This window comes from Ranitomeya variabilis, chromosome 4, assembly GCF_051348905.1.
Source record: "Ranitomeya variabilis isolate aRanVar5 chromosome 4, aRanVar5.hap1, whole genome shotgun sequence".
NCBI lineage: Eukaryota > Metazoa > Chordata > Amphibia > Anura > Dendrobatidae > Ranitomeya > Ranitomeya variabilis.
The window spans coordinates 129683534-129705915 of record NC_135235.1 but is presented as its reverse complement, the minus strand read 5'-3'; the positions used below and the strand labels follow the sequence as shown (position 1 = coordinate 129705915).

At 46.0% G+C, this 22382-nt stretch overlaps 1 protein-coding gene across 1 annotated transcript in view; it reads right to left on the bottom strand.

The window, feature by feature from the left end:
- The window catches only part of SYNPO2L (synaptopodin 2 like), a 186347-nt gene that overhangs the window by 91112 nt on the left and 72853 nt on the right, over window positions 1-22382 (bottom strand). Inside the window, exon 2 of the mRNA XM_077259258.1 lies at window positions 21645-21796. Within this exon, the coding sequence (XP_077115373.1) occupies window positions 21645-21796 (152 nt within the window). The remainder of the gene's footprint in view (window positions 1-21644; window positions 21797-22382) is intronic.

Here is a 22382-nt window from a genome sequence, read left to right as displayed (position 1 = left end):
GTAGCAGAATACTATCTTCTCTTGTATTGACTGCTCTACATAGTTTTGTATCATCTGCAAATATCAATATTTTACTGTGTAAACCTTCTACCAGATCGTTAATAAATATGTGGAAGAGAATAGCTCCCAACAACGACCCCTGCGGTACCCCACTGGTCACAGCGACCTAGTTAGAGAATATACCATTTATAACTACCCTCTGCTTTTTATCACTAAGCCAGTTACTTACCCATTTACACACATTTTCCCCCAAACCCAGCATTCTGATTTTGTGTACCAACCTCTTGTGTGGCACGGTATCAAGTGCTTTGGAAAAATCAAGATATACCATGTTCAGTCTATAGCTTTCCTCTTCATAAAAACTGATTAGATTGGTTTGACAGGAGCGATTCCTCATAAACCCATGCTGATATGGAGTTAAACAGTTATTCTCATTGAGATAATCCAGAATAACATCCCTCAAAAATCCTTCAAATATTTTACCAACAATAGAGGTTAAACTTACTGGCCTATAATTTCCAGGTTCACTTTTAGAACCCTTTTTGAATATTGGTACTACACTTGCTATGCGCCCAGGGCCAGCGTTAGGGGCAGGCAGACTAGGCAGCTGCCTAGGGCCCCTGCTGCCCTAGGGGCCCCCAGCCAGGGGCAAACATACTGCTGATGGCACTGCTCCAGGGCCCAGAGGTGGAGGGGGGCCCCTGCAGGCAGGCCGGTATCATGAAGGATCGGGCCCCTCTCACTCCGTCCTGTAATCATGGACCACCCAGTGCCGGAGAGAGAGCGGGGCGCAAAGTGCAGGAGTTCAAAGAGGGGGCATGTCATGCAGGGAGAGACACTGGCCAATGAACGCTTTCCTCACCTCACCGTGACCAGACTGAGGAGAGCGCTCACTGGCTGCTGTCCTCCTGCATGGCGCGTCCCAATGGTGAGTACTCGCCTACAGTCAGGGGCCCCACCGCACGGCACACAGGGACAGCAGTGTAGGTCGAGCAGGACTTACAGTGTGTCTTCTGCCTCCTCCACTGTTCTATTCGGAGCAGGCTGCAGCATCTCCTCACTGTGAAGAGATGGGGAGGAGCTCACTGCATGGGACAGCATGGCAGCACCAAGGGGCTGATATCAGTCCTGTCTGCTCTGTGTCCCCATCCCCCACTGTGCGATCTGCAGCCCTCTCCAGCTGAACTATGTGACCTCATCCAGGGCTCATCTGATCACTTGATATCACAGATTAGTATGTGTGTATATATGTGCTTGTATGTGTATGTATGTATGTGTGCATCTGTGTGTATATCTGTGTATGTATGTATGGTATATTTGTATGGCTGTGTGTGTATGCATGCATGTATAGTATATGTGTATGTCTATGTGTGTATGTATGCACAGTATATGTGTGTATCTGTGTATGTGCAATAAATTTGTATGGATATATGGTATATGTATGTTTATGTGCATGTACATACAGTATATGTGTATGTATATGTGTGTACGGTATGTGTATACTATGTGTATATACTGTATGTGTGTATGTACGGTACGTGTATGTGTATCTGTGTGTATCTACGGTATATGTGTGTGTATGCATGTACGTTATATGTATGTACGGTATATGTATGTGTATTTGGGTGTATGCACGGTATATGTATGTACTAGATGTGTATGTATGTACGTTATATGTATGTGTATTTGGGTATTTGCACGGTATATGTATGTACGGTATATGTATGTGTATTTGGGTGTATGCACGGTATATGTATGTATGGTATGTGTATGTATGTACGGTATATGTATGTGTATTTGGGTGTATGTATGGTATATGTATGTACGGTATGTGTGTACTATGTGTATATAACTGTATCTGTGCATGTATGGTATATGTGTGTGTATGCATGTAAGGTGTGTGTATATATGTACGATATATGTATGTGTATCTGTGTGTATGTACGGTATATGTATGTACGGTATGTGTGTGAATGTACGGTATATGCATGTGTGCATGTACGGTATGTATATGTATGACGTTATACTGTATGTATGTGTATCTGTGCGTATGTATGGTATATGTATGTACGGTATGTGTGTGTATGTACGGTATATGTATGTGTATTTGTGTGTATGTATGGTATATGTATGTACGGTATGTGTATACTATATGTGTATATAACTGTATGTGTGTATGTATAGTATATGTGTGTATGCATGTAAGGTATATGTCTGTGTATGTATGCACGGTATATGTATGTATATCTGTGTGTATGTACGGTGTATGTATGTACAGTATATGTAGAGCAGATAGCAGACATATTGTGGTTATGTAATATCATATAACCACGAGGAGGCGCTTTGCACACTTGCTGTCATGTGCCAACTAGAGTGTCAGCCATGTCTGTAGTGTTCTATTCACTGACATAGAGGACACTAGTTGTCACCTGGCTGCAAGTCTGACTGCACTGGAACCAGCAGAAATGAATGCGTACGGATATATATATATTTATTTAAAACACACACAGTGTGTATATACAGTATATATATATATATACACAGTACAGACCAAAAGTTTGGACACACCTTCTCATTTACAGATTTTTCTGTATTTTCATGACTATGGAAATTGTACATTCACACTGAAGGCATCAAAACTATGAATTAACACATGTAGAATTATATCCTTACCAAAAAAGTGTGAAACAACTGAAAATAAGTCTTATATTCTAGGTTCTTCAAAGTAGCCACCTTTTGCTTTGATGACTGCTTTGCACACTCTTGGCATTCTCATGATGAGCTTCAAGAGGTAGTCACTGGAAATGGTCTTCCAACAATCTTGAAGGAGTTCCCAGAGATGCTTAGCACTTGTTGGCCCTTTTGCCTTCACTCTGCGATCCAGCTCACCCCAAACCATCTCAATTGGGTTCAGGTCTGATGACTGTGGAGGCCAGGTCATCTGGCATAGCACCCCATCACTCTCCTTCTTGGTCAAATGGCCCATACACAGCCTGGAGGTGTGCTTGGGGTCATTGTCCTGTTGAAAAATAAATGATGGTCCAACTAAACGCAAACCGGATGGAATAGCATGCCGCTGCAAGAAGCTGTGGTAGCCATGATGGTTAAGTATGCCTTCAATTTTGAATAAATCCCCAACAGTGTCACCAGCAAAGCACCCCCACACCATCACACCTCCTCCTCCATGCTTCACGGTGGGAACCAGGCATGTAGAGTCCATCCGTTCACCTTTTCTGCGTCGCACAAACACACGGTGGTTGGAACCAAAGATCTCAAATTTTGACTCATCAGACCAAAGCACAGATTTCCACTGGTCTAATGTCCATTCCTTGTGTTCTTTAGCCCAAACAAGTCTCTTCTGCTTGTTGCCTGTCCTTAGCAGTGGTTTCCTAGCAGCTATTTTACCATGAAGGCCTGCTGCACAAAGTCACCTCTTAACAGTTGTTGTAGAGATGTGTCTGCTGCTAGAACTCTGTGTGGCATTGACCTAGTCTCTAATCTGAGCTGCTGTTAACCTGCGATTTCTGAGGCTGGTGACTCGGATAAACTTATCCTCAGAAGCAGAGGTGACTCTTGGTCTTCCTTTCCTGGGGCAGTCCTCATGTGAGCCAGTTTCTTTGTAGCGCTTGATGGTTTTTGCCACTGCACTTGGGGACACTTTCAAAGTTTTCCCAATTTTTCGGACTGACTGACCTTCATTTCTTAAAGTAATGATAGCCACTCGTTTTTCTTTACTTAGCTGCTTTTTTCTTGCCATAATACAAATTCTAACAATCTATTCAGTAGGACTATCAGCTGTGTATCCACCAGACTTCTGCACAACACAACTGATCGTCCCAACCCCATTTATAAGGCAAGAAATCCCACTTATTAAACCTGACAGGGCACACCTGTGAAGTGAAAACCATTCCCGATGATTACCTCTTGAAGCTCATCAAGAGAATGCCAAGAGTGTTGAAAGCAGTTATCAAAGCAAAAGGTGGCTACTTTGAAGAACGTAGAATACAAGACATAATTTCAGTTGTTTCACACTTTTTTGTTAAGTATATAATTCCACATGTGTTAATTTATAGTTTTGATGCCTTCAGTGTGAATGTACAATTTTCATAGTCATGAAAATACAGAAATATCTTTAAATGAGAAGGTGTGTCCAAACTTTTGGTCTGTACTGTATATATATCTCCATCTCAGTGAAAAAATATATATTTTCTTTAGAGCTGAGGGGGCCCTGTGATTGCTATGTATGCCCCTGCTTGCAGGGCAGCAATAATGAGGGCAATCTGACTTGTTTCGCGGAGCCCGAGGCTCCAGGGTCCCATTGCCAGATTGCAATCATCATAAGCAGCGTACCAGGCAGGGAGGGGGGCCCAGGAACAATTCTTGAACAGAGGCCCCAAGCTATTAGTGTCCGCCCCTGCCCCCAGCTAGTGGTGTATCGCTAATATCGGCACACCATGCAGCTGCTATGGGGCCCCTGAGTCAGGCCCCATAACCTGCCCGGTGTCAGTGAAGCAGCAGCGGAGCAGTGAGTGACTGGAAGCAAGAGTCGGCTGCTGTGGCTAAAGCCTGTGCCCACTGTTAAAGAGAAATTCATATTCACTGCTCCCCACGCCCACGTCCCCCCCACCGCTATGCACTGAAGCCGGCGCCGAGAGATGTGTGGGACTATAGGAGTCAGGGCCGGCTCCAGGTTTTTGAGGGCCCCGGGTGAAAGAGTCTCAGTGGGCCCCCCCCCTTTAACACATACCACGATTCATGATGCCCAGATACAGCAGAGAAATATAGGTAGAGTACAATGCCAGATTTCACTTCTTACATGAGTGATAGCTATTGTAAATTCTGCAGTGTATATATACAGTGTTCACATGTAGTTGCTCTATATTTATACAAAAACAAATCCCTTCCAAACGAAGGGTATATGTACCACCAGACAAGACTTCCACATGTAGTGGGACCTATGCAATAAAGCGATCTCCACTATGGTACTAATGTAAAGAATAAATTTTATTAAACATAATGTTAAAAACACAATAGAATAAAATTACTACATGTAAGAAGGTACAGAATCCAATAATAGGGACTATTCTGCCATAGGAAATTGCAACATGACTCAGGCTAAAGATGTGTGCAATAAGAAATGCCTATGATATAATATGGGAGTCCATGGATAAAAAACTGCCTTAGTCGCCAGGACCTGGCTAAGTAATAAAGTATCCTAAATCAGACCCCTCAAAAGTACATGGCATATATTAAAGATAGTGGAAGAATATTATTACCTTGCTGTTAGCCTGCTGCAATGACCCCGGCGTCCCTCTGCCCCTTTTTTTCGCGTGTCATGTATGGGGCAGAGGGACGCCGGGGTCATTGCAGCAGGCTAACAGCAAGGTAATAATATTCTTCCACTATCTTTAATATATGCCATGTACTTTTGAGGGGTCTGATTTAGGATACTTTATTACTTAGCCAGGTCCTGGCGACTAAGGCAGTTTTTTATCCATGGACTCCCATATTATATCATAGGCATTTCTTATTGCACACATGCTGTCTTTAGCCTGAGTCATCTTGCAATTTCCTATGGCAGCATAGTCCCTATTATTGGATTCTGTACCTTCTTACATGTAGTAATTTTATTCTATTGTGTTTTTAACATTATGTTTAATAAAATGTATTCTTTGCATTAGTACCATAGTGGAGATCGCTTTATTGCATAGGTCCCACTACATGTGGAAGTGTATATATACAGGACAGGAGGAGTGGTACTGTGCAGTGTATATATACAGGGGAGAGGTACTGTGTGGTGTATATATACAGGGGAGAGGTACTGTGCAGTGTATATATAGAGGGGAGTGGTACTGTGCAGTGTATATATACAGGGGAGAGGTACTGTGCAGTGTATATATACAGGGGAGAGGTACTGTGCGGTGTATATATACAGGGGAGAGGTACTGTGCGGTGTATATATACAGGGGAGAGGTACTGTGCGGTGTATATATACAGGGGAGAGGTACTGTGCGGTGTATATATACAGGGGAGAGGTACTGTACAGTGTATATATACAGGGGAGAGGTACTGTGCGGTGTATATATACAGGGGAGAGGTACTGTGCAGTGTATATATACAGGGGAGAGGTACTGTGCGGTGTATATATACAGGGGAGAGGTACTGTGCGGTGTATATATACAGGGGAGAGGTACTGTGCAGTGTATATATACAGGAGGAGTGGTACTGTGCAGTGTATATATACAGGAGGAGTGGTACTGTGCGGTGTATATATACAGGGGAGAGGTACTGTGCGGAGTATATATACAGGGGAGAGGTACTGTGCAGTGTATATATACAGGGGAGAGGTACTGTGCAGTGTATATATACAGGGGAGAGGTACTGTGCGGTGTATATATACAGGACAGGAGGAGTGGTACTGTGCAGTGTATATATACAGGGGAGAGGTACTGTGCGGTGTATATATACAGGGGAGAGGTACTGTGCAGTGTATATATACAGGACAGGAGGAGTGGTACTGTGCAGTGTATATATACAGGGGAGAGGTACTGTGCAGTGTATATATACAGGGGAGAGGTACTGTGCGGTGTATATATACAGGGGAGAGGTACTGTGCAGTGTATATATACACGGGAGTGGTACTGTGCAGTGTATATATACAGGGGAGAGGTACTGTGCGGTGTATATATACAGGGGAGAGGTACTGTGCGGTGTATATACTTCAACAGCCGCCCAGCCCAGGCCCCCAGCACCTGTCCTGTATATATATTATATACATTGTATCTATACAGGCTGTGCTGGGGGCCTGGGCGGCTGCTGTAGTGTATATATATATATATATATATATATATTTATATGTCAGCTGCAGCCGCCCAGCCCATGGCCGCCCCAGGTCACCCAGACTGTCAGAATATACAGCGATATAGCATGGCACTCACTCAGGTGCCGGTAGCAGCTCCTCCAGTCCGGAATCTGCCTGTGCCTGATTAGTTCAGCACTGCACAGTGCACACAGCCAGGAGAGCAGAGCAGGAGAACTCTCTGCCCACAATGTCACGCTGGCTGTGTCCTTAACCCCTATGTGCCTGGCCCTGCACTGACTGAGAAGATGCTTGTGCCAGGCAGGGCAAATTGAAAGGGTAGAAAGGGTTAAAGCGGCCAGATGGATGTATGACTGCGTGAGTGGGCCCCCCTGTCTTGTCAGGGCCCCGGCACTTGCCCGGGTGTGCCGGGTGCTGACGCCGGCCCTGATAGGAGTGGAGAGCAGTGAATATTCATTTCACTTTAATAGTGGGCTCTGCTCTGTATGCCCATGAACACGGTATATATCAGTGAGCGACTGAGTACATGGTGGCCATAATACTGTAGGACTGAATTATAATCTATGAGCGACTGCATTATATTCTATGGGGGGCTGAATTATATTCTATGTGGGGTTGCGTTATACTATATGAGGTCAGAATTATATTCTATATGGGGATTGCATTATACTTTATGAACGACTATGGGAAGTGTATTATACTCTATGGAGGACTATGGGGAGTGTATTATACTCTATGGAGGACTCTGGGGAGTGTATTATACTCTATGAGGAGTGTAGTAAGTGTATTATACTACATGAAGGACTATGGGGAGTCTATTATAATATATAGAGGACTATGGGGAGTGTATTATACTATATGGAGGTCTAGGGGGAGTGTATTATACTATATGGAGTACTATGGTGAGTATTATACTATATGGAGGACTATGGCGAGTGTATTATACTATATGGATGACTATGAACTGTGCAGTATATTATATAGAGGACTATGGGGGTGCATTATACTATAAGGAGGACTATGACGAGTGTATTATACTATATGGAGGACTATGGCGAGTGTATTATACTAAATGGAAGACTGGAGGGAGTACATTATACTATATGGAGGACTATGGGGAGTCTATTATACTATATGGAGGACTATGGTGAGTGTATTATACTATGTGGAGGACCAGGGGAGTATATTATACTATATGGAGGACTATGGGGTGCATTATACTATATGGAGGACTAGAGGGAGTGCAAAATGCAGGATATTCATCAAGTAATTGGGCTGGTTATGCCGGAACAAAAATCATTGTTCTCATCAGCACATCGCCCAGTTAAAACTGCAGATATTCTGCTAAGATGATACTGTATGGGGACAGATTGATTTACTAGTGATCATTCTGTCCCCATCATTATTCCTCAGCCAGTGTAAAGAGGCTGGGAAACAAGTGGCAAATGACTTCAATATTGTTGATCACACTTGTTTAGTGGCCTGAAATCAGCACATGTAAAAACAACCAAAATGTTTCTGTGTGATGGTATATGTTAGCATATGGGGCCCCATTTTAAACTTTTGCCTAGGGCCCCACTTCGCATAAAACCAGCCCTGTATGCGCCAGTCCTGTGGAACTATGATCACAGTGTTCCGATTTTGTCAGATGTGGAAAAGATGGTGAAACAAAATTTTTCCATCTTCTCCATTCTGTTAGTCCGTGAGAATCGGACGGCACTTCAATTTCATCTGAGTGCAATTTGATTTTTTTGACAGACCAATTGACTTGCATTCCTGAATGCGGTCCAATAATCCAATGCAACTCGTCCATATTGCGACATTTTCGTCAGATGGACTCGGTCCATGGAAAAAATTGGACATGTGCACGGCCCATAGAATAAGATTGGTCTGAGTGCGATTAAATGTTTTGCACGAGGCCTAAAAAGGACTTCCTGAAATGTCTGTTCTAATAAATACTGTATTTATAGTCCTTATTTTTTGTTTGGAACTCTATGTTGTGCCATTCCTCTCTTATTTTGCCTGGAAGTGTATGAATTATGCTAATAGGCATGTGAATAGGGTTGCATTGTGACCTAGAGGGTCCTGTAACCGCGACCAGCAAATCACAAAAAGTTCAACCAAACATTTTGTGACTTGCTTGTCATGGACACCATACCCTCGCAGGCGCAGTACGACCCTATTTTCATGTATTGCGCCGCGGCATAGGAGTTACACCTAGCAAAGTTTGGCTGCCCGACAGATGTCACTGCCACAGATGACACTTTGTAGCTCCAGCCTAAATAAAAAACTGATTGCTACAATTACTTGTCAGTGGAGCTGATTGACAGTACCACAGTGTTTAGGTGCATTTCACATTGTGAAGAGGAATGGTAATGTGGCTCCCCAGGGTCCTGATCATTACAGTAGCATTGCTCTCCTCATGGGGAGAGTGATGTTACATGTGGAAACGATGAAAGATAACTCTCATCAGGTAATCACAATGCACACAACATGTTCACACTCCAGGTCACAAGGGGGAGCTTGTGATCCTATTTCTAGGTGACTCCCCTACATATGTATATATATTGTGGTTTTGGAGGGAAAGAGAGTTAGAAACTGCCAGGAAGCAGACTGGAACAGTCTGAGGCCAGAGAAGGTGTAATGAGCTGTGTAGCTGCAGTGCTGCAGCTTCAGGAAAGAGTAAACATACAGAAGGAAAGGACATCGTTCAGTGAGCGTGAAGGGGAACAAAGCAAAAGGAGAAGGACATCAGGGGAGACCAGCCACGAGCAGGCTGCCTCCTGCTGAAGCGCAGATAACCGGTAGCTGGAACACCGAGGGCTGTAAAGAACTCCATGACTTACATCAGAGACCAGCAGGACAGCTGAACTGCAAGTTACCTGTCCGCCTTAATACCCAGGAGGCACGGTGACACTTATAGAGTCTGGGGCGTGCTAGAGTCCCTATAAACCGGCTCAAGTCACTAGTCATACGGTTTATGTCCTATCCTATATGGGGGACAGAGAGAACAACTGTGAGGACCTTATGTAAAGCCATAGGCAGTAAGGGACTACAATACCACCGCGCTAGAGGAAGGCTTTTAACTCCACCTGGTAAAGGGGAACTCTTGATTCGCTTCCAAACTGGCAGGACCCTTCCTGCCCTGTGATCTGGTGCTATGGACTGTGGCTGCTGAAGTCGTCAGTAAATAACGTAAAGAGACTTCAAACCTGTGTCCTCGTTCTTTACTGCACTATCCACCATCTTCCATCTATACCGGGAGCCCTTGGGATACATTTCACCTGTGGGAAGTTATTCCATCTAGCTGCCATAACATCACCCCAGAGGACCCCTCGGAGCGGCGTCGGTCCACACTGACCGAATACCACAGGTGGCGTTACGAAGATAAACTCTATTCCCTTTAAAGACCTTTCCCTTTAACATGGGCACCCAGGGCCATGGACCAGGTTGCAGCCACCGTGACATCCCCCTGTGAACGCAGGACCTGGTACCGAGTACCCCACGGCCCTGTCGGGTGACTCATCTTGGCATCACGAACAGGATGGAGTGACCCAGCAAATTGGGTCATGTGCACCTAAAAGACTGTGCCTGAACTGTACTTTATTGAGAGACTGTTACTTGTGAATTGCCGCCAAAACCACCGGCATTACAGCGCTTCGAGGAGCGCCGGAGAAGAAGGTCGTGCCATCGTGGGCGGGTCCAGCAAAGCAGCGTGAAGAACATGCCCGCCCCTGCCAGCACTGTGATGTGAAGAAGGAGGAAGTGCCGGAAAGCAACATGGCGGAGGAAGGTGAGTGTACACCAGAACGTGGAATGGAGCAAGAGGACTCTCTCTGCAAGATCTGTACCCGACATCGTTGATTGAACCGGACCTCCTGCAGAAGGAAGAACTCACCTGGCAGCTCATGCAGAAGCAGATGGAAGCTGTAGCCGGGTGGAAGAAGACCATCATCGTGAGCCTGACTGGACGTCTGTCGACAGCCTCGTCTTGTCCGGAGCAGGAAAGAAGTTCCGGGGCTCCAGAGCCAGAAAGAGCGGCACTGCTGAAAAAGATGGCGGCGCCGACAAAAGACCTACAGCCCACAACTTTGACCCCAGCGCAGCCGGAAAGTGAGACACTGCAACCGGAGACAACAATGCCGCAGCACCAGGCTCTGCAACCAGTGTTCCAGACCCCAGCGGAGGCAAAGCAGACTGGCACCAAAGGGACCGCATCTGAAGCAGATATGAGGAACAACCCTGCCCCGGTGACCGACCCCACTCCAGCGACTGCTCCTTCCCCAGCTACTGACCCCGTTCCAGTGACTGGCGTTACCATGGCCACCGACTGTGCCACGCCGTAGACCAAAGAGTCACTGGTAGGCCAACTCCCAGTACCATTCAGCCCTCCAACATGGTTGGGGCCATGACAACATCCCCTGGGACCAGAACTCTGATATGGAGAGACAGCAATTCCTAGCCCAGCAAGCATAAGAGAAAGTAAATGAGAAAAGTGATGTGACTGTAAATAGTTGAAAGCTTGCCCATTGATGCTAACAGTTTAAAAATGACTGCTACCGTTTAACAGTTCATAAACCTGACCAGGTTTCTATTTAAAGGGGTCCATCATTTAAAGGGATCCTCTGTTTACAGAGTTCGTTTGTTTAAAGGACATTTGGATCATGGACAGTGAATGATTGACAAACTGTCTTGTAAGTAGTTTGCACCTTCTTAAAGGTGCTTCCTACTGGTTTTACAAAGAAGCCTTAAAAAGTCTGCTTCTAACATTGCTGTGAAAGTTGCTTTGTTTTACAGAGACCTGAAGAAAAACCCATTTGGCGCGACAGGATTCCGGGTCTGGATACACGCCTTGTAGCCCGCCCAAGACCAACGTTGGGGGTTAATGACGGGTCCCTCGCCTCACTGCTGCTCTAAAGTTATTGATTGACTTGTGTCAAGATCAGCTGCAGCTGCAGATGCGGCCCAGCTCATAGACACCCCGAAGCCGACCATCATCAGAAGGCGTGGGGCGCGCATCCCCCAGGGATGAAATACGGACCCTTTAAACTGCAGAGGGGGACCCGGGCCTACCTGAACTAGGGGAGGGCAGAGACTGGGGTTCTGTGGCAGCTGAGCATGTGGACAAGGAAAGAGACACGTAGGACTTTATTACACCACACAACTTCAGGTATAGAGGAAGTGAAGTTTACTAAAGTAAAGTCACACAGTACATAAACAAAACATGACAATGTCAGGCTCCTGATTCCACACCTCCAGAAGGGTACCACCCAGTGGACCCCAAGGCACCAACGGATCACCGAGGCACATATAGGCGGGACATCTGGACATCAGGGTACACGAGGACATCAGGGTGCAGGCAAGACATCAGGACACAGGCAGGGTATCAGGACACAGGAATACTGGATAGACATCTGGGACACTGGTGTGGCAGCCCAGGTCATCAGCTACATCAGGACATCGAACACAGGAAGGACATCAGGGATACAGGATAGACATCTGGGACACTGGCGTGGCAGCCCAGGTCATCGGCTGGGACACTGGCGTGGCAGCCCAGGACATCAGTTATATCGGGACATCAGGGAACACGAGGTTATCAGGATGCAGGTAAGACATCAGGACACATGAGAACATCAGGACATCAGGGTCCATGAAGTCATCAGGTCACAGGCAGGACAACAGGGTACAGACAGGACATCTGGACCCAGGGTCACCGGCAGACAATAGACAGGAGTCGTTCGGTTCCGGACATCTGACACGACCTACAGGCACCACCAGTCATCAGGCTCCAAGCTTCAGGCAGCGGTCATCGGACCTAGGAAGGAACTCAAGCGTGATAGTGCAAGCACCGCCGTACTGGACGTGGGCCAGGTGGGGTTAAGACCGCATGGTAGTCAGAAAAGAGTAGTAGATGCTCAGCAGAAACACCGGTTTCAAGAGACTCAAAGTCACTGGGAGTGAGGCTCCAGATGCAGAGGGATTCCAGGAACATAATCACAGCAGCCACAGTTCAGACAGGTTCAGGCATAGGACAGGTACAGGATCAAGGATTCGGGCCTGGATATACCGCCTCCAGGACAGGCGCCAGAACAGGACAAAACCGGAATCAAGGCAAGGACTTTGGTACCAAAACATAGACAGGAGAGGTGCAGGAACACAAACACACATAGCAAAGTTCAGGAGCTTTGTGAGTAGCTCAGGCCCCGCCCATAGGGCAGGGGAACTTTATATAGGAGCTGCCCCTCAGCAATTGGCTGGGGACAGCATTTCAAGTACACACCCTAACCCTGATAAAAGCAGGGGAGGTGTGGCCGCGCACACCCTAAGCACAAACAGAAACTATTACAGCACAATCAGTGCAGGATCTGAGGCTCAGGGCACCTGACTGAAACTGCATGCACTGACCCACGTGGAAAGTAATGCACCAGCTGCAAATGACCTCACAACCCGCGGACAGCCAACAGTATCCCAGCTCAAATTAGGGGGAAAACAGTAAAGGGTTAAAGCAAACATATGCATTGTCATGCCGAAAACCAGAAACAGACAGAACAGCATGACACTTGAGTATCGAATTGCACTACCTCAGTATTGAAAGATTTGAAAGTTGACTAGTTGCACTTTGCTGATCTAATACCTAAAGTTGAAAAAATATACTTGGCACTCAGGAGAATTTTTTGTAGTGAAGTCAAAACATCATTTATTCAGTGCATCCAGTTCAACATGAACGTTTTCGGTCCAAACATAGGACCTTCATCAGACAGGATTTTTGAATACTGGAATACACAGTGTGTCTGTATGGGCCCACGTGAGGAGCCAGTGTCAGACAAAATCCAGGAGGTATGGTCCCGCCTTATGCAGTATGTGAGAATGCGCTGCCAGAGGGCGAGATGCTCGCTGATGCAGAGAGCGCTTATGCAGTATGTGAGAATGCGCTGCCGGAGGGCGAGATGCTCGCTGATGACCGAAAACGTTCATGTTGAACTGGATGCACTGAATAAATGATGTTTTGACTTCACTACAAAAAATTCTCCTGAGTGCCAAGTATATTTTTTGATTTACTACGGGTTGGATACCTAACTTGAGCACCTCTCAGATACCCGGAGTGCCGTGTTCTACTATACTAATACCTAAAGTTGGTTAGAAATGTATGCTATATGCCAGCTAGTAGCATAGTAGTGAGTTAATATATTGTATAAGAATAAAATTGAATTTTGAAAATTAGATAGTGTTATGTGCAGGAACTAGTGAAAATGACTTGATGTAGTATACCCTTAGGGGTAGTTTCCGTTGCTAGGAAAGTTCTGCACTTTGAACAAAGAAAATGTTTGTTTTGCACGTTGAATCCTTAAGAGATAGAATACCTGTAGCGGGTAATAGCCTTTCATAGTTAGTTAATTGTTATACTGTTTTCTATTCTTAAAAGTAGGCCTACAATGTAAATATGTTTTTGTAACGTTCAAGTGTTCTCACCTCCCATAAAGGGAAGCTCTAGTTTACATAATATTAACTTGTTTTCCATATTTATAGCATTCCAAAAATTGTATGTCTTTTTCTAATATTTATTGTTGTTCTTCTTTTCCCAGTCCTGGAGTACTGGATTTAACGGGGGAGGGGGGAGTGTGGCGCCCCAGGGTCCTGGTCATCACATTAGCATTGCTCTCCTCACGGGGAGAGTAATGTTACGTTTGGAAACGATGAAAGATAACTCTCATCAGGTAATCACAATGCACACAACATGTTCACACTCCAGGCCACAAGGGGGAGCTTGTGATCCTATTTCTAGGTGACTCCCCTACATATGTATATATATTGTGGTTTTGGAGAGAAAGAGAGTTAGAAAGTGCCAGGAAGTAGACTGGAACAGTCTGAGGCCAGAGAAGGTGTAACGAGCTGTGTAGCCGCAGTGCTGCAGCTCCGGGAAAGAGTAAACATACAGAAGGAAAGGACATCGTTCAGTGAGCGTGAAGGGGAACAAAGCAAAAGGAGAAGGGCATCAGGGGAGACCGGTCACGAGCAGGCTGCCTCCTTCTGAAACGCAGATAACCGGTAGCCGGAACACCAAGGGCTGTAAAGAACTCCATGACTTACATCAGAGTCCAGCAGGACAGCTGAACTGCAAGTTACCTGTCCGCCTTAATACCCAGGAGGCACGGTGACACCTATAGAGCCTGGGGCGTGCTAGAGTCCCTATAAACCGGCTCAAGTCACTAGTCATACGGTTTATGTCCTATCCTATATGGGGGACAGAGAGAACAACTATGAGGACCTTATGTGAAGCCATAGGCAGTAAGGGATTACAACACCACCGCGCTAGAGGAAGGCTTTTAACTCCACCTGGTAAAGGGGAACTCTGGATTCGCTTCCAAACCGGCCGGACCCTGCCTGCCCTGTGATCTGGTGCTCTGGACTGTGGCTGCTGAAGTCATCAGTAAATAACGTAAAGAGACTGCAAACCTGTGTCCTCGTTCTTTACTGTACTGTTGTGAAATTGGATTTTGGGCTCCCCCGGTGGCCACTGGTGGAATTGTACTGGTGTGCATCATCCCCTCTGTTCACCTGTTTCCATCAGGATGTGGGAGTCGCTATTTAACCTTGCTCCTCTGTCACTTCCATGCCGGTCATCATTGTAATCAGAAGCCTTTCTGTGCATGTTCCTGCTGCTAGACAACTCCCAGCTAAGTTGGACTTTAGTCCTCGTTTGTTTTTGCATTTTGTTCCAGTTCACTGCTGTAGTTTCGTTTCTGTGTCTGGAAAGCTCTTGTGATCTGAAATTGCCACTCTGATGTTATGAGTTAATACTAGAGTCTTAAAGTAATTTCAGGATGGTATTTTGATAGGGTTTTCAGCTGACCATGAAAGTGCCCTTTCTGTCTTCCTGCTATCTAGTAAGCGGACCTCAATTTTGCTAAACCTATTTTCATACTACGTTTGTCATTTCATCTAAAATCACCGCCAATATATGTGGGGGCCTCTGTCTGCCTATCGGGGAAACTTCTCTAGAGGTGAGCCAGGACTATATTTTCCTCTGCCAGGATTAGTTAGTCCTCCGGCCGGCGCTGGGCATCTAGGGATAAAAAACGTAGGCAACGCTACCCGGCTACTGTTAGTTGTGCGGCAGGTTTAGTTCATGGTCAGTTTAGTTTCCATCCTTCCAAGAGTTAGTACTTATGTTTGCTGGGCTATGTTCTCTTGCCATTGAGAACCATAACAGTTTGACCGGCCTAAAAAGGGTTAAATTAATTGACAGAGAAAGGAGAGAAAAGAGAAGTCTGCTGAAGATTTTTTTTTTTTTTTTTCCCCTTCCCTTCAGTTCTGAGTGTGCTTGTAATTGAATCTCTTGCAAGTCTGCCTATATTGCAGCCTTTCTCTCTCTCTCTCTCCTTCTAATCCTGGAATGGCTCTGTGTTCACCTGTTTAAAATGGATATTCAGAGTTTAGCTGCAGGTTTGAATAATCTCACCACGAAAGTTCAAAATTTACAAGATTTTGTTGTTCATGTTCCTATATCTGAACCTAGAATTCCTTTGCCTGAATTTTTCTCGGGGAATAGATCTTGCTTTCAAAATTTCAAAAATAATTGCAAGTTGTTTTTGTCCCTGAAATCTCGCTCTGCTGGAGATCCTGCTCAGCAGGTCAGGATTGTGATTTCCTTGCTCCGGGGCGACCCTCAGGATTGGGCTTTTGCATTGGCTTCAGGGGATCCTGCGTTGCTCAATGTGGATGCGTTTTTTCTGGCCTTGGGGTTGCTTTATGAGGAACCTCAGTTAGAGCTTCAGGCGGAAAAGGCCTTGATGTCCCTATCTCAGGGGCAAGAAGAAGCTGAAATATACTGCCAGAAATTCCGTAAATGGGCTGTGCTTACTCAGTGGAATGAGTGCACCCTGGCGGCGAATTTCAGAGAGGGTCTCTCTGATGCCATTAAGGATGTTATGGTGGGGTTCCCTGTGCCTGCGGGTCTGAATGAGTCCATGACAATGGCTATCCAGATCGATAGGCGTCTGCGGGAGCGCAAACCTGTGCACCATTTGGCAGTGTCTACTGAGAAGACGCCAGAGAATATGCAATGTGATAGAATTCTGTCCAGAAGTGAACGGCAGAATTTAAGACGAAAAAATGGGTTGTGCTTCTATTGCGGTGATTCAACTCATGTTATATCAGCATGCTCTAAGCGTACTAAGAAGCTTGATAAGTCTGTTTCAATTGGCACTTTACAGTCTAAGTTTATTCTATCTGTGACCCTGATTTGTTCTTTATCATCTATTACCGCGGATGCCTATGTCGACTCTGGCGCCGCTTTGAGTCTTATGGATTGGTCCTTTGCCAAACGCTGTGGGTATGATTTGGAGCCTCTTGAAACTCCTATACCCCTGAAGGGGATTGACTCCACCCCATTGGCTAGTAATAAACCACAATACTGGACACAAGTAACTATGCGGATTAATCCGGATCATCAGGAGATTATTCGCTTTCTTGTGCTGTATAACCTACATGATGTGTTGGTGCTTGGTTTGCCATGGCTGCAATCTCATAACCCAGTCCTTGACTGGAAAGCTATGTCTGTGTTAAGCTGGGGATGTAAGGGGAAGCATGGGGACGTACCTGTGGTTTCCATTTCATCATCTATTCCCTCTGAGATTCCTGAATTCTTGACTGAATATCGTGACGTTTTTGAAGAACCTAAGCTTGGTTCATTACCTCCGCACCGGGAGTGCGATTGTGCCATAGATTTGATTCCGGGTAGTAAATACCCTAAGGGTCGTTTATTTAATCTGTCTGTGCCTGAACATGCTGCTATGCGAGAATATATAAAGGAGTCCTTGGAAAAGGGACATATTCGTCCTTCGTCATCTCCCTTAGGAGCCGGTTTTTTCTTTGTGGCTAAGAAAGATGGCTCTTTGAGACCGTGTATTGATTATCGGCTTTTGAATAAAATCACGGTTAAATATCAATATCCGTTGCCACTGCTGACTGATTTGTTTGCTCGCATAAAGGGGGCCAAGTGGTTCTCTAAGATAGATCTCCGTGGGGCGTATAATTTGGTGCGAATTAAGCAGGGGGATGAGTGGAAGACCGCATTTAATACGCCCGAGGGCCACTTTGAGTATTTGGTGATGCCTTTTGGTCTTTCAAATGCCCCTTCAGTCTTTCAGTCCTTTATGCATGACATTTTCCGTGATTATTTGGATAAATTTATGATTGTGTATCTGGATGATATTTTGATTTTTTCGGATGACTGGGACTCTCATGTCCAGCAGGTCAGGAGGGTTTTTCAGGTTTTGCGGTCTAATTCCTTGTGTGTGAAGGGTTCTAAGTGCGTTTTTGGGGTTCAAAAGATTTCCTTTTTGGGATATATTTTTTCCCCCTCTTCCATCGAGATGGATCCTGTGAAGGTTCAGGCTATTTGTGATTGGACGCAACCCTCTTCTCTTAAGAGTCTTCAGAAATTTTTGGGCTTTGCTAACTTTTATCGTCGATTTATTGCTGGTTTTTCTGATGTTGTTAAACCATTGACTGATTTGACTAAGAAGGGTGCTGATGTTGCTGATTGGTCCCCTGCTGCTGTGGAGGCCTTTCGGGAGCTTAAGCGCCGCTTTTCTTCCGCCCCTGTGTTGCGTCAGCCTGATGTTGCTCTTCCTTTTCAGGTTGAGGTCGACGCTTCTGAAATCGGAGCTGGGGCAGTTTTGTCGCAGAGAAGTTCCGATTGTTCCGTGATGAGACCTTGTGCCTTTTTCTCGCGTAAATTTTCGCCCGCCGAGCGGAATTATGATGTTGGGAATCGGGAGCTTTTGGCCATGAAGTGGGCTTTTGAGGAGTGGCGTCATTGGCTTGAGGGGGCTAGACATCAGGTGGTGGTATTGACTGACCACAAAAATCTAATTTATCTTGAGTCCGCCAGACGCCTGAATCCTAGACAGGCGCGCTGGTCGTTGTTTTTCTCTCGGTTTAATTTTGTGGTGTCCTACCTGCCGGGTTCTAAGAATGTTAAGGCGGATGCCCTTTCTAGGAGTTTTGAGCCTGACTCCCCTGGTAACTCTGAACCTACAGGTATCCTTAAGGATGGAGTGATATTGTCTGCCGTTTCTCCAGACCTGCGGCGGGCCTTGCAGGAGTTTCAGGCGGATAGACCTGATCGTTGCCCACCTGGTAGACTGTTTGTTCCTGATGATTGGACCAGTAAAGTCATTTCTGAGGTTCATTCTTCTGCGTTGACAGGTCATCCTGGAATCTTTGGTACCAGGGATTTGGTGGCAAGGTCCTTCTGGTGGCCTTCCCTGTCTCGAGATGTGCGAGGCTTTGTGCAGTCTTGTGACGTTTGTGCTCGGGCCAAGCCTTGTTGTTCTCGGGCTAGTGGATTGTTATTGCCCTTGCCTATCCCAAAGAGGCCCTGGACGCACATCTCGATGGATTTTATTTCGGATCTTCCTGTTTCTCAGAAGATGTCTGTCATCTGGGTGGTGTGTGACCGTTTCTCTAAGATGGTCCATTTGGTTCCCCTGCCTAAGTTGCCTTCTTCTTCCGAGTTGGTTCCTCTGTTTTTTCAAAATGTGGTCCGTTTGCATGGTATTCCGGAGAATATCGTTTCTGACAGAGGAACCCAATTCGTGTCTAGATTTTGGCGAGCATTCTGTGCTAGGATGGGCATAGATTTGTCTTTCTCGTCTGCTTTCCATCCTCAGACTAATGGCCAGACCGAGCAGACGAATCAGACCTTGGAGACATATTTGAGGTGTTTTGTGTCTGCAGATCAGGATGATTGGGTTGCTTTTTTGCCTTTAGCGGAGTTTGCCCTCAATAATCGGGCCAGCTCTGCCACCTTGGTGTCTCCTTTTTTCTGTAATTCGGGGTTTCATCCTCGATTTTCTTTTGGTCAGGTGGAATCTTCGGATTGTCCTGGAGTGGATGCTGTGGTGGAGAGGTTGCATCAGATTTGGGGGCAGGTAGTGGACAGTTTGAAGTTGTCCCAGGAGAAGACTCAGCTTTTTGCCAACCGCCGGCGTCGGGTTGGTCCTCGGCTTTGTGTTGGGGACTTGGTGTGGTTGTCTTCTCGTTTTGTCCCTATGAGGGTTTCTTCTCCTAAGTTTAAGCCTCGGTTCATCGGCCCGTACAAGATATTGGAGATTCTTAACCCTGTGTCCTTCCGTTTGGACCTCCCTGCATCTTTTTCTATTCATAATGTTTTTCATCGGTCATTGTTGCGCAGGTATGAGGTACCGGTTGTGCCTTCCGTTGAGCCTCCTGCTCCGGTGTTGGTTGAGGGCGAGTTTAAGTACGTTGTGGAAAAAATCTTGGACTCCCGTGTTTCCAGACGGAAACTCCAGTATCTGGTCAAATGGAAGGGATACGGCAGGAGGATAATTCTTGGGTGACTGCCTCTGATGTTCATGCCTCCGATCTGGTCCGTGCCTTTCATAGGGCTCATCCTGATCGCCCTGGTGGTTCTGGTGAGGGTTCGGTGCCCCCTCCTTGAGGGGGGGGTACTGTTGTGAAATTGGATTTTGGGCTCCCCCGGTGGCCACTGGTGGAATTGTACTGGTGTGCATCATCCCCTCTGTTCACCTGTTTCCATCAGGATGTGGGAGTCGCTATTTAACCTTGCTCCTCTGTCACTTCCATGCCGGTCATCATTGTAATCAGAAGCCTTTCTGTGCATGTTCCTGCTGCTAGACAACTCCCAGCTAAGTTGGACTTTAGTCCTCGTTTGTTTTTGCATTTTGTTCCAGTTCACTGCTGTAGTTTCGTTTCTGTGTCTGGAAAGCTCTTGTGATCTGAAATTGCCACTCTGATGTTATGAGTTAATACTAGAGTCTTAAAGTAATTTCAGGATGGTATTTTGATAGGGTTTTCAGCTGACCATGAAAGTGCCCTTTCTGTCTTCCTGCTATCTAGTAAGCGGACCTCAATTTTGCTAAACCTATTTTCATACTACGTTTGTCATTTCATCTAAAATCACCGCCAATATATGTGGGGGCCTCTGTCTGCCTATCGGGGAAACTTCTCTAGAGGTGAGCCAGGACTATATTTTCCTCTGCCAGGATTAGTTAGTCCTCCGGCCGGCGCTGGGCGTCTAGGGATAAAAAACGTAGGCAACGCTACCCGGCTACTGTTAGTTGTGCGGCAGGTTTAGTTCATGGTCAGTTTAGTTTCCATCCTTCCAAGAGCTAGTACTTATGTTTGCTGGGCTATGTTCTCTTGCCATTGAGAACCATAACACTGTACCATCCATCATCTTCCATCTACACACCGGGAGTCCTGGGGATACACTTCACCTGTGGGAAGTTATACCATCTAGCTGCCATACCATCACCCCAGAGGACCCCTAGGAGCGGCGTCGGTCCCCACTGACCGAATACCACAGGTGGCATCACGAACATACTGTAAACTCTATTCCCTTTAAAAACCTTTCCCATTTACATGGGTGCCCAGGGCCACGGACCGGGTCGCAGCCACCGTGACATCTCCCTGTGAACGCAGGACCCGGTACCGAGTAATCCACGGCCCTGGCGGGCTACTCAGTAACACCCAGTTGACTATTCATACATTTATATAAGGAATAAAAGTGCAGTGATTTATTTGCTTGGAAAAACATATACACTAAAACATACATGTCATAATATCTGGTTTTCTTTCAACATAAGTGTGCAAGAAGGAGCAAATACAAAGGTAAGCAATCTGCCCATTGTTCTATTCCACAAGTCTGGTTCTCATATGTGCCCTTAGTTGATCCAGGTCGACAGGTAAACATACCAGCCCTAGAATATATTGTCCTTGCTCTACCCAGTTTTAAATCTTATATTTGGCAAAAGACAGTTAAGTTGGTATTTACCTGTTCACATGAAGATGAAGATTGCCTCCTGATGAGTCTATCATCTGCATTGTTTCTGCATGTGATAATCCAACACATGACTTCCCATTGATCCCAACCAATTCATCATTCTCCCGCAGTCCACCACGACATGCCTTACTTCGCTTCCGTACCTGTAAGAAACAAATATAAAAAAAAATCTACTATATAATTGTCTAAGGGTCACTTCCGTCTTTCTGTCCTTCTGTCTTTCTTTCTGTCATGGACATTCATTGGTCGCGGCCTCTGTCTGTCATGGAATCCAAGTCGCTGATTGGTCTCGCCAGCTGCCTGTCATGGCTGCCGTGACCAATCAGCGATGGCCACAGTCCGATTAGTCCCTCCCTACTCCCCTGCAGTCAGTGCCTGGTGCCCGCTCCATACTCCCCGCAGTCACGGCTCACATAGGGTTAATGCTGGCCGTAACTGACCGCGTTATGCCGCGGGTAACTCACTCCGTTACCACCGCTATTAACCCTGTGTGACCACGTTTTTACTATTGATGCTGCCTATGCAGCGTCAATAGTAAGAACATCTAATGTTAAAAATAATTAAAAAAATAAAAAATCATTATACACTCACCTTCTGCCGCCTTTCCCGCTCCTCACGACGCTCCGGTGACCGGTCCATGCAAGCGGCAGGTTACGGTGGCAAGGATGGTCTGCGAGAAGGACCTGCCATGACGTCACGGTCATGTGACCGCAACGTCATCACAAGTCC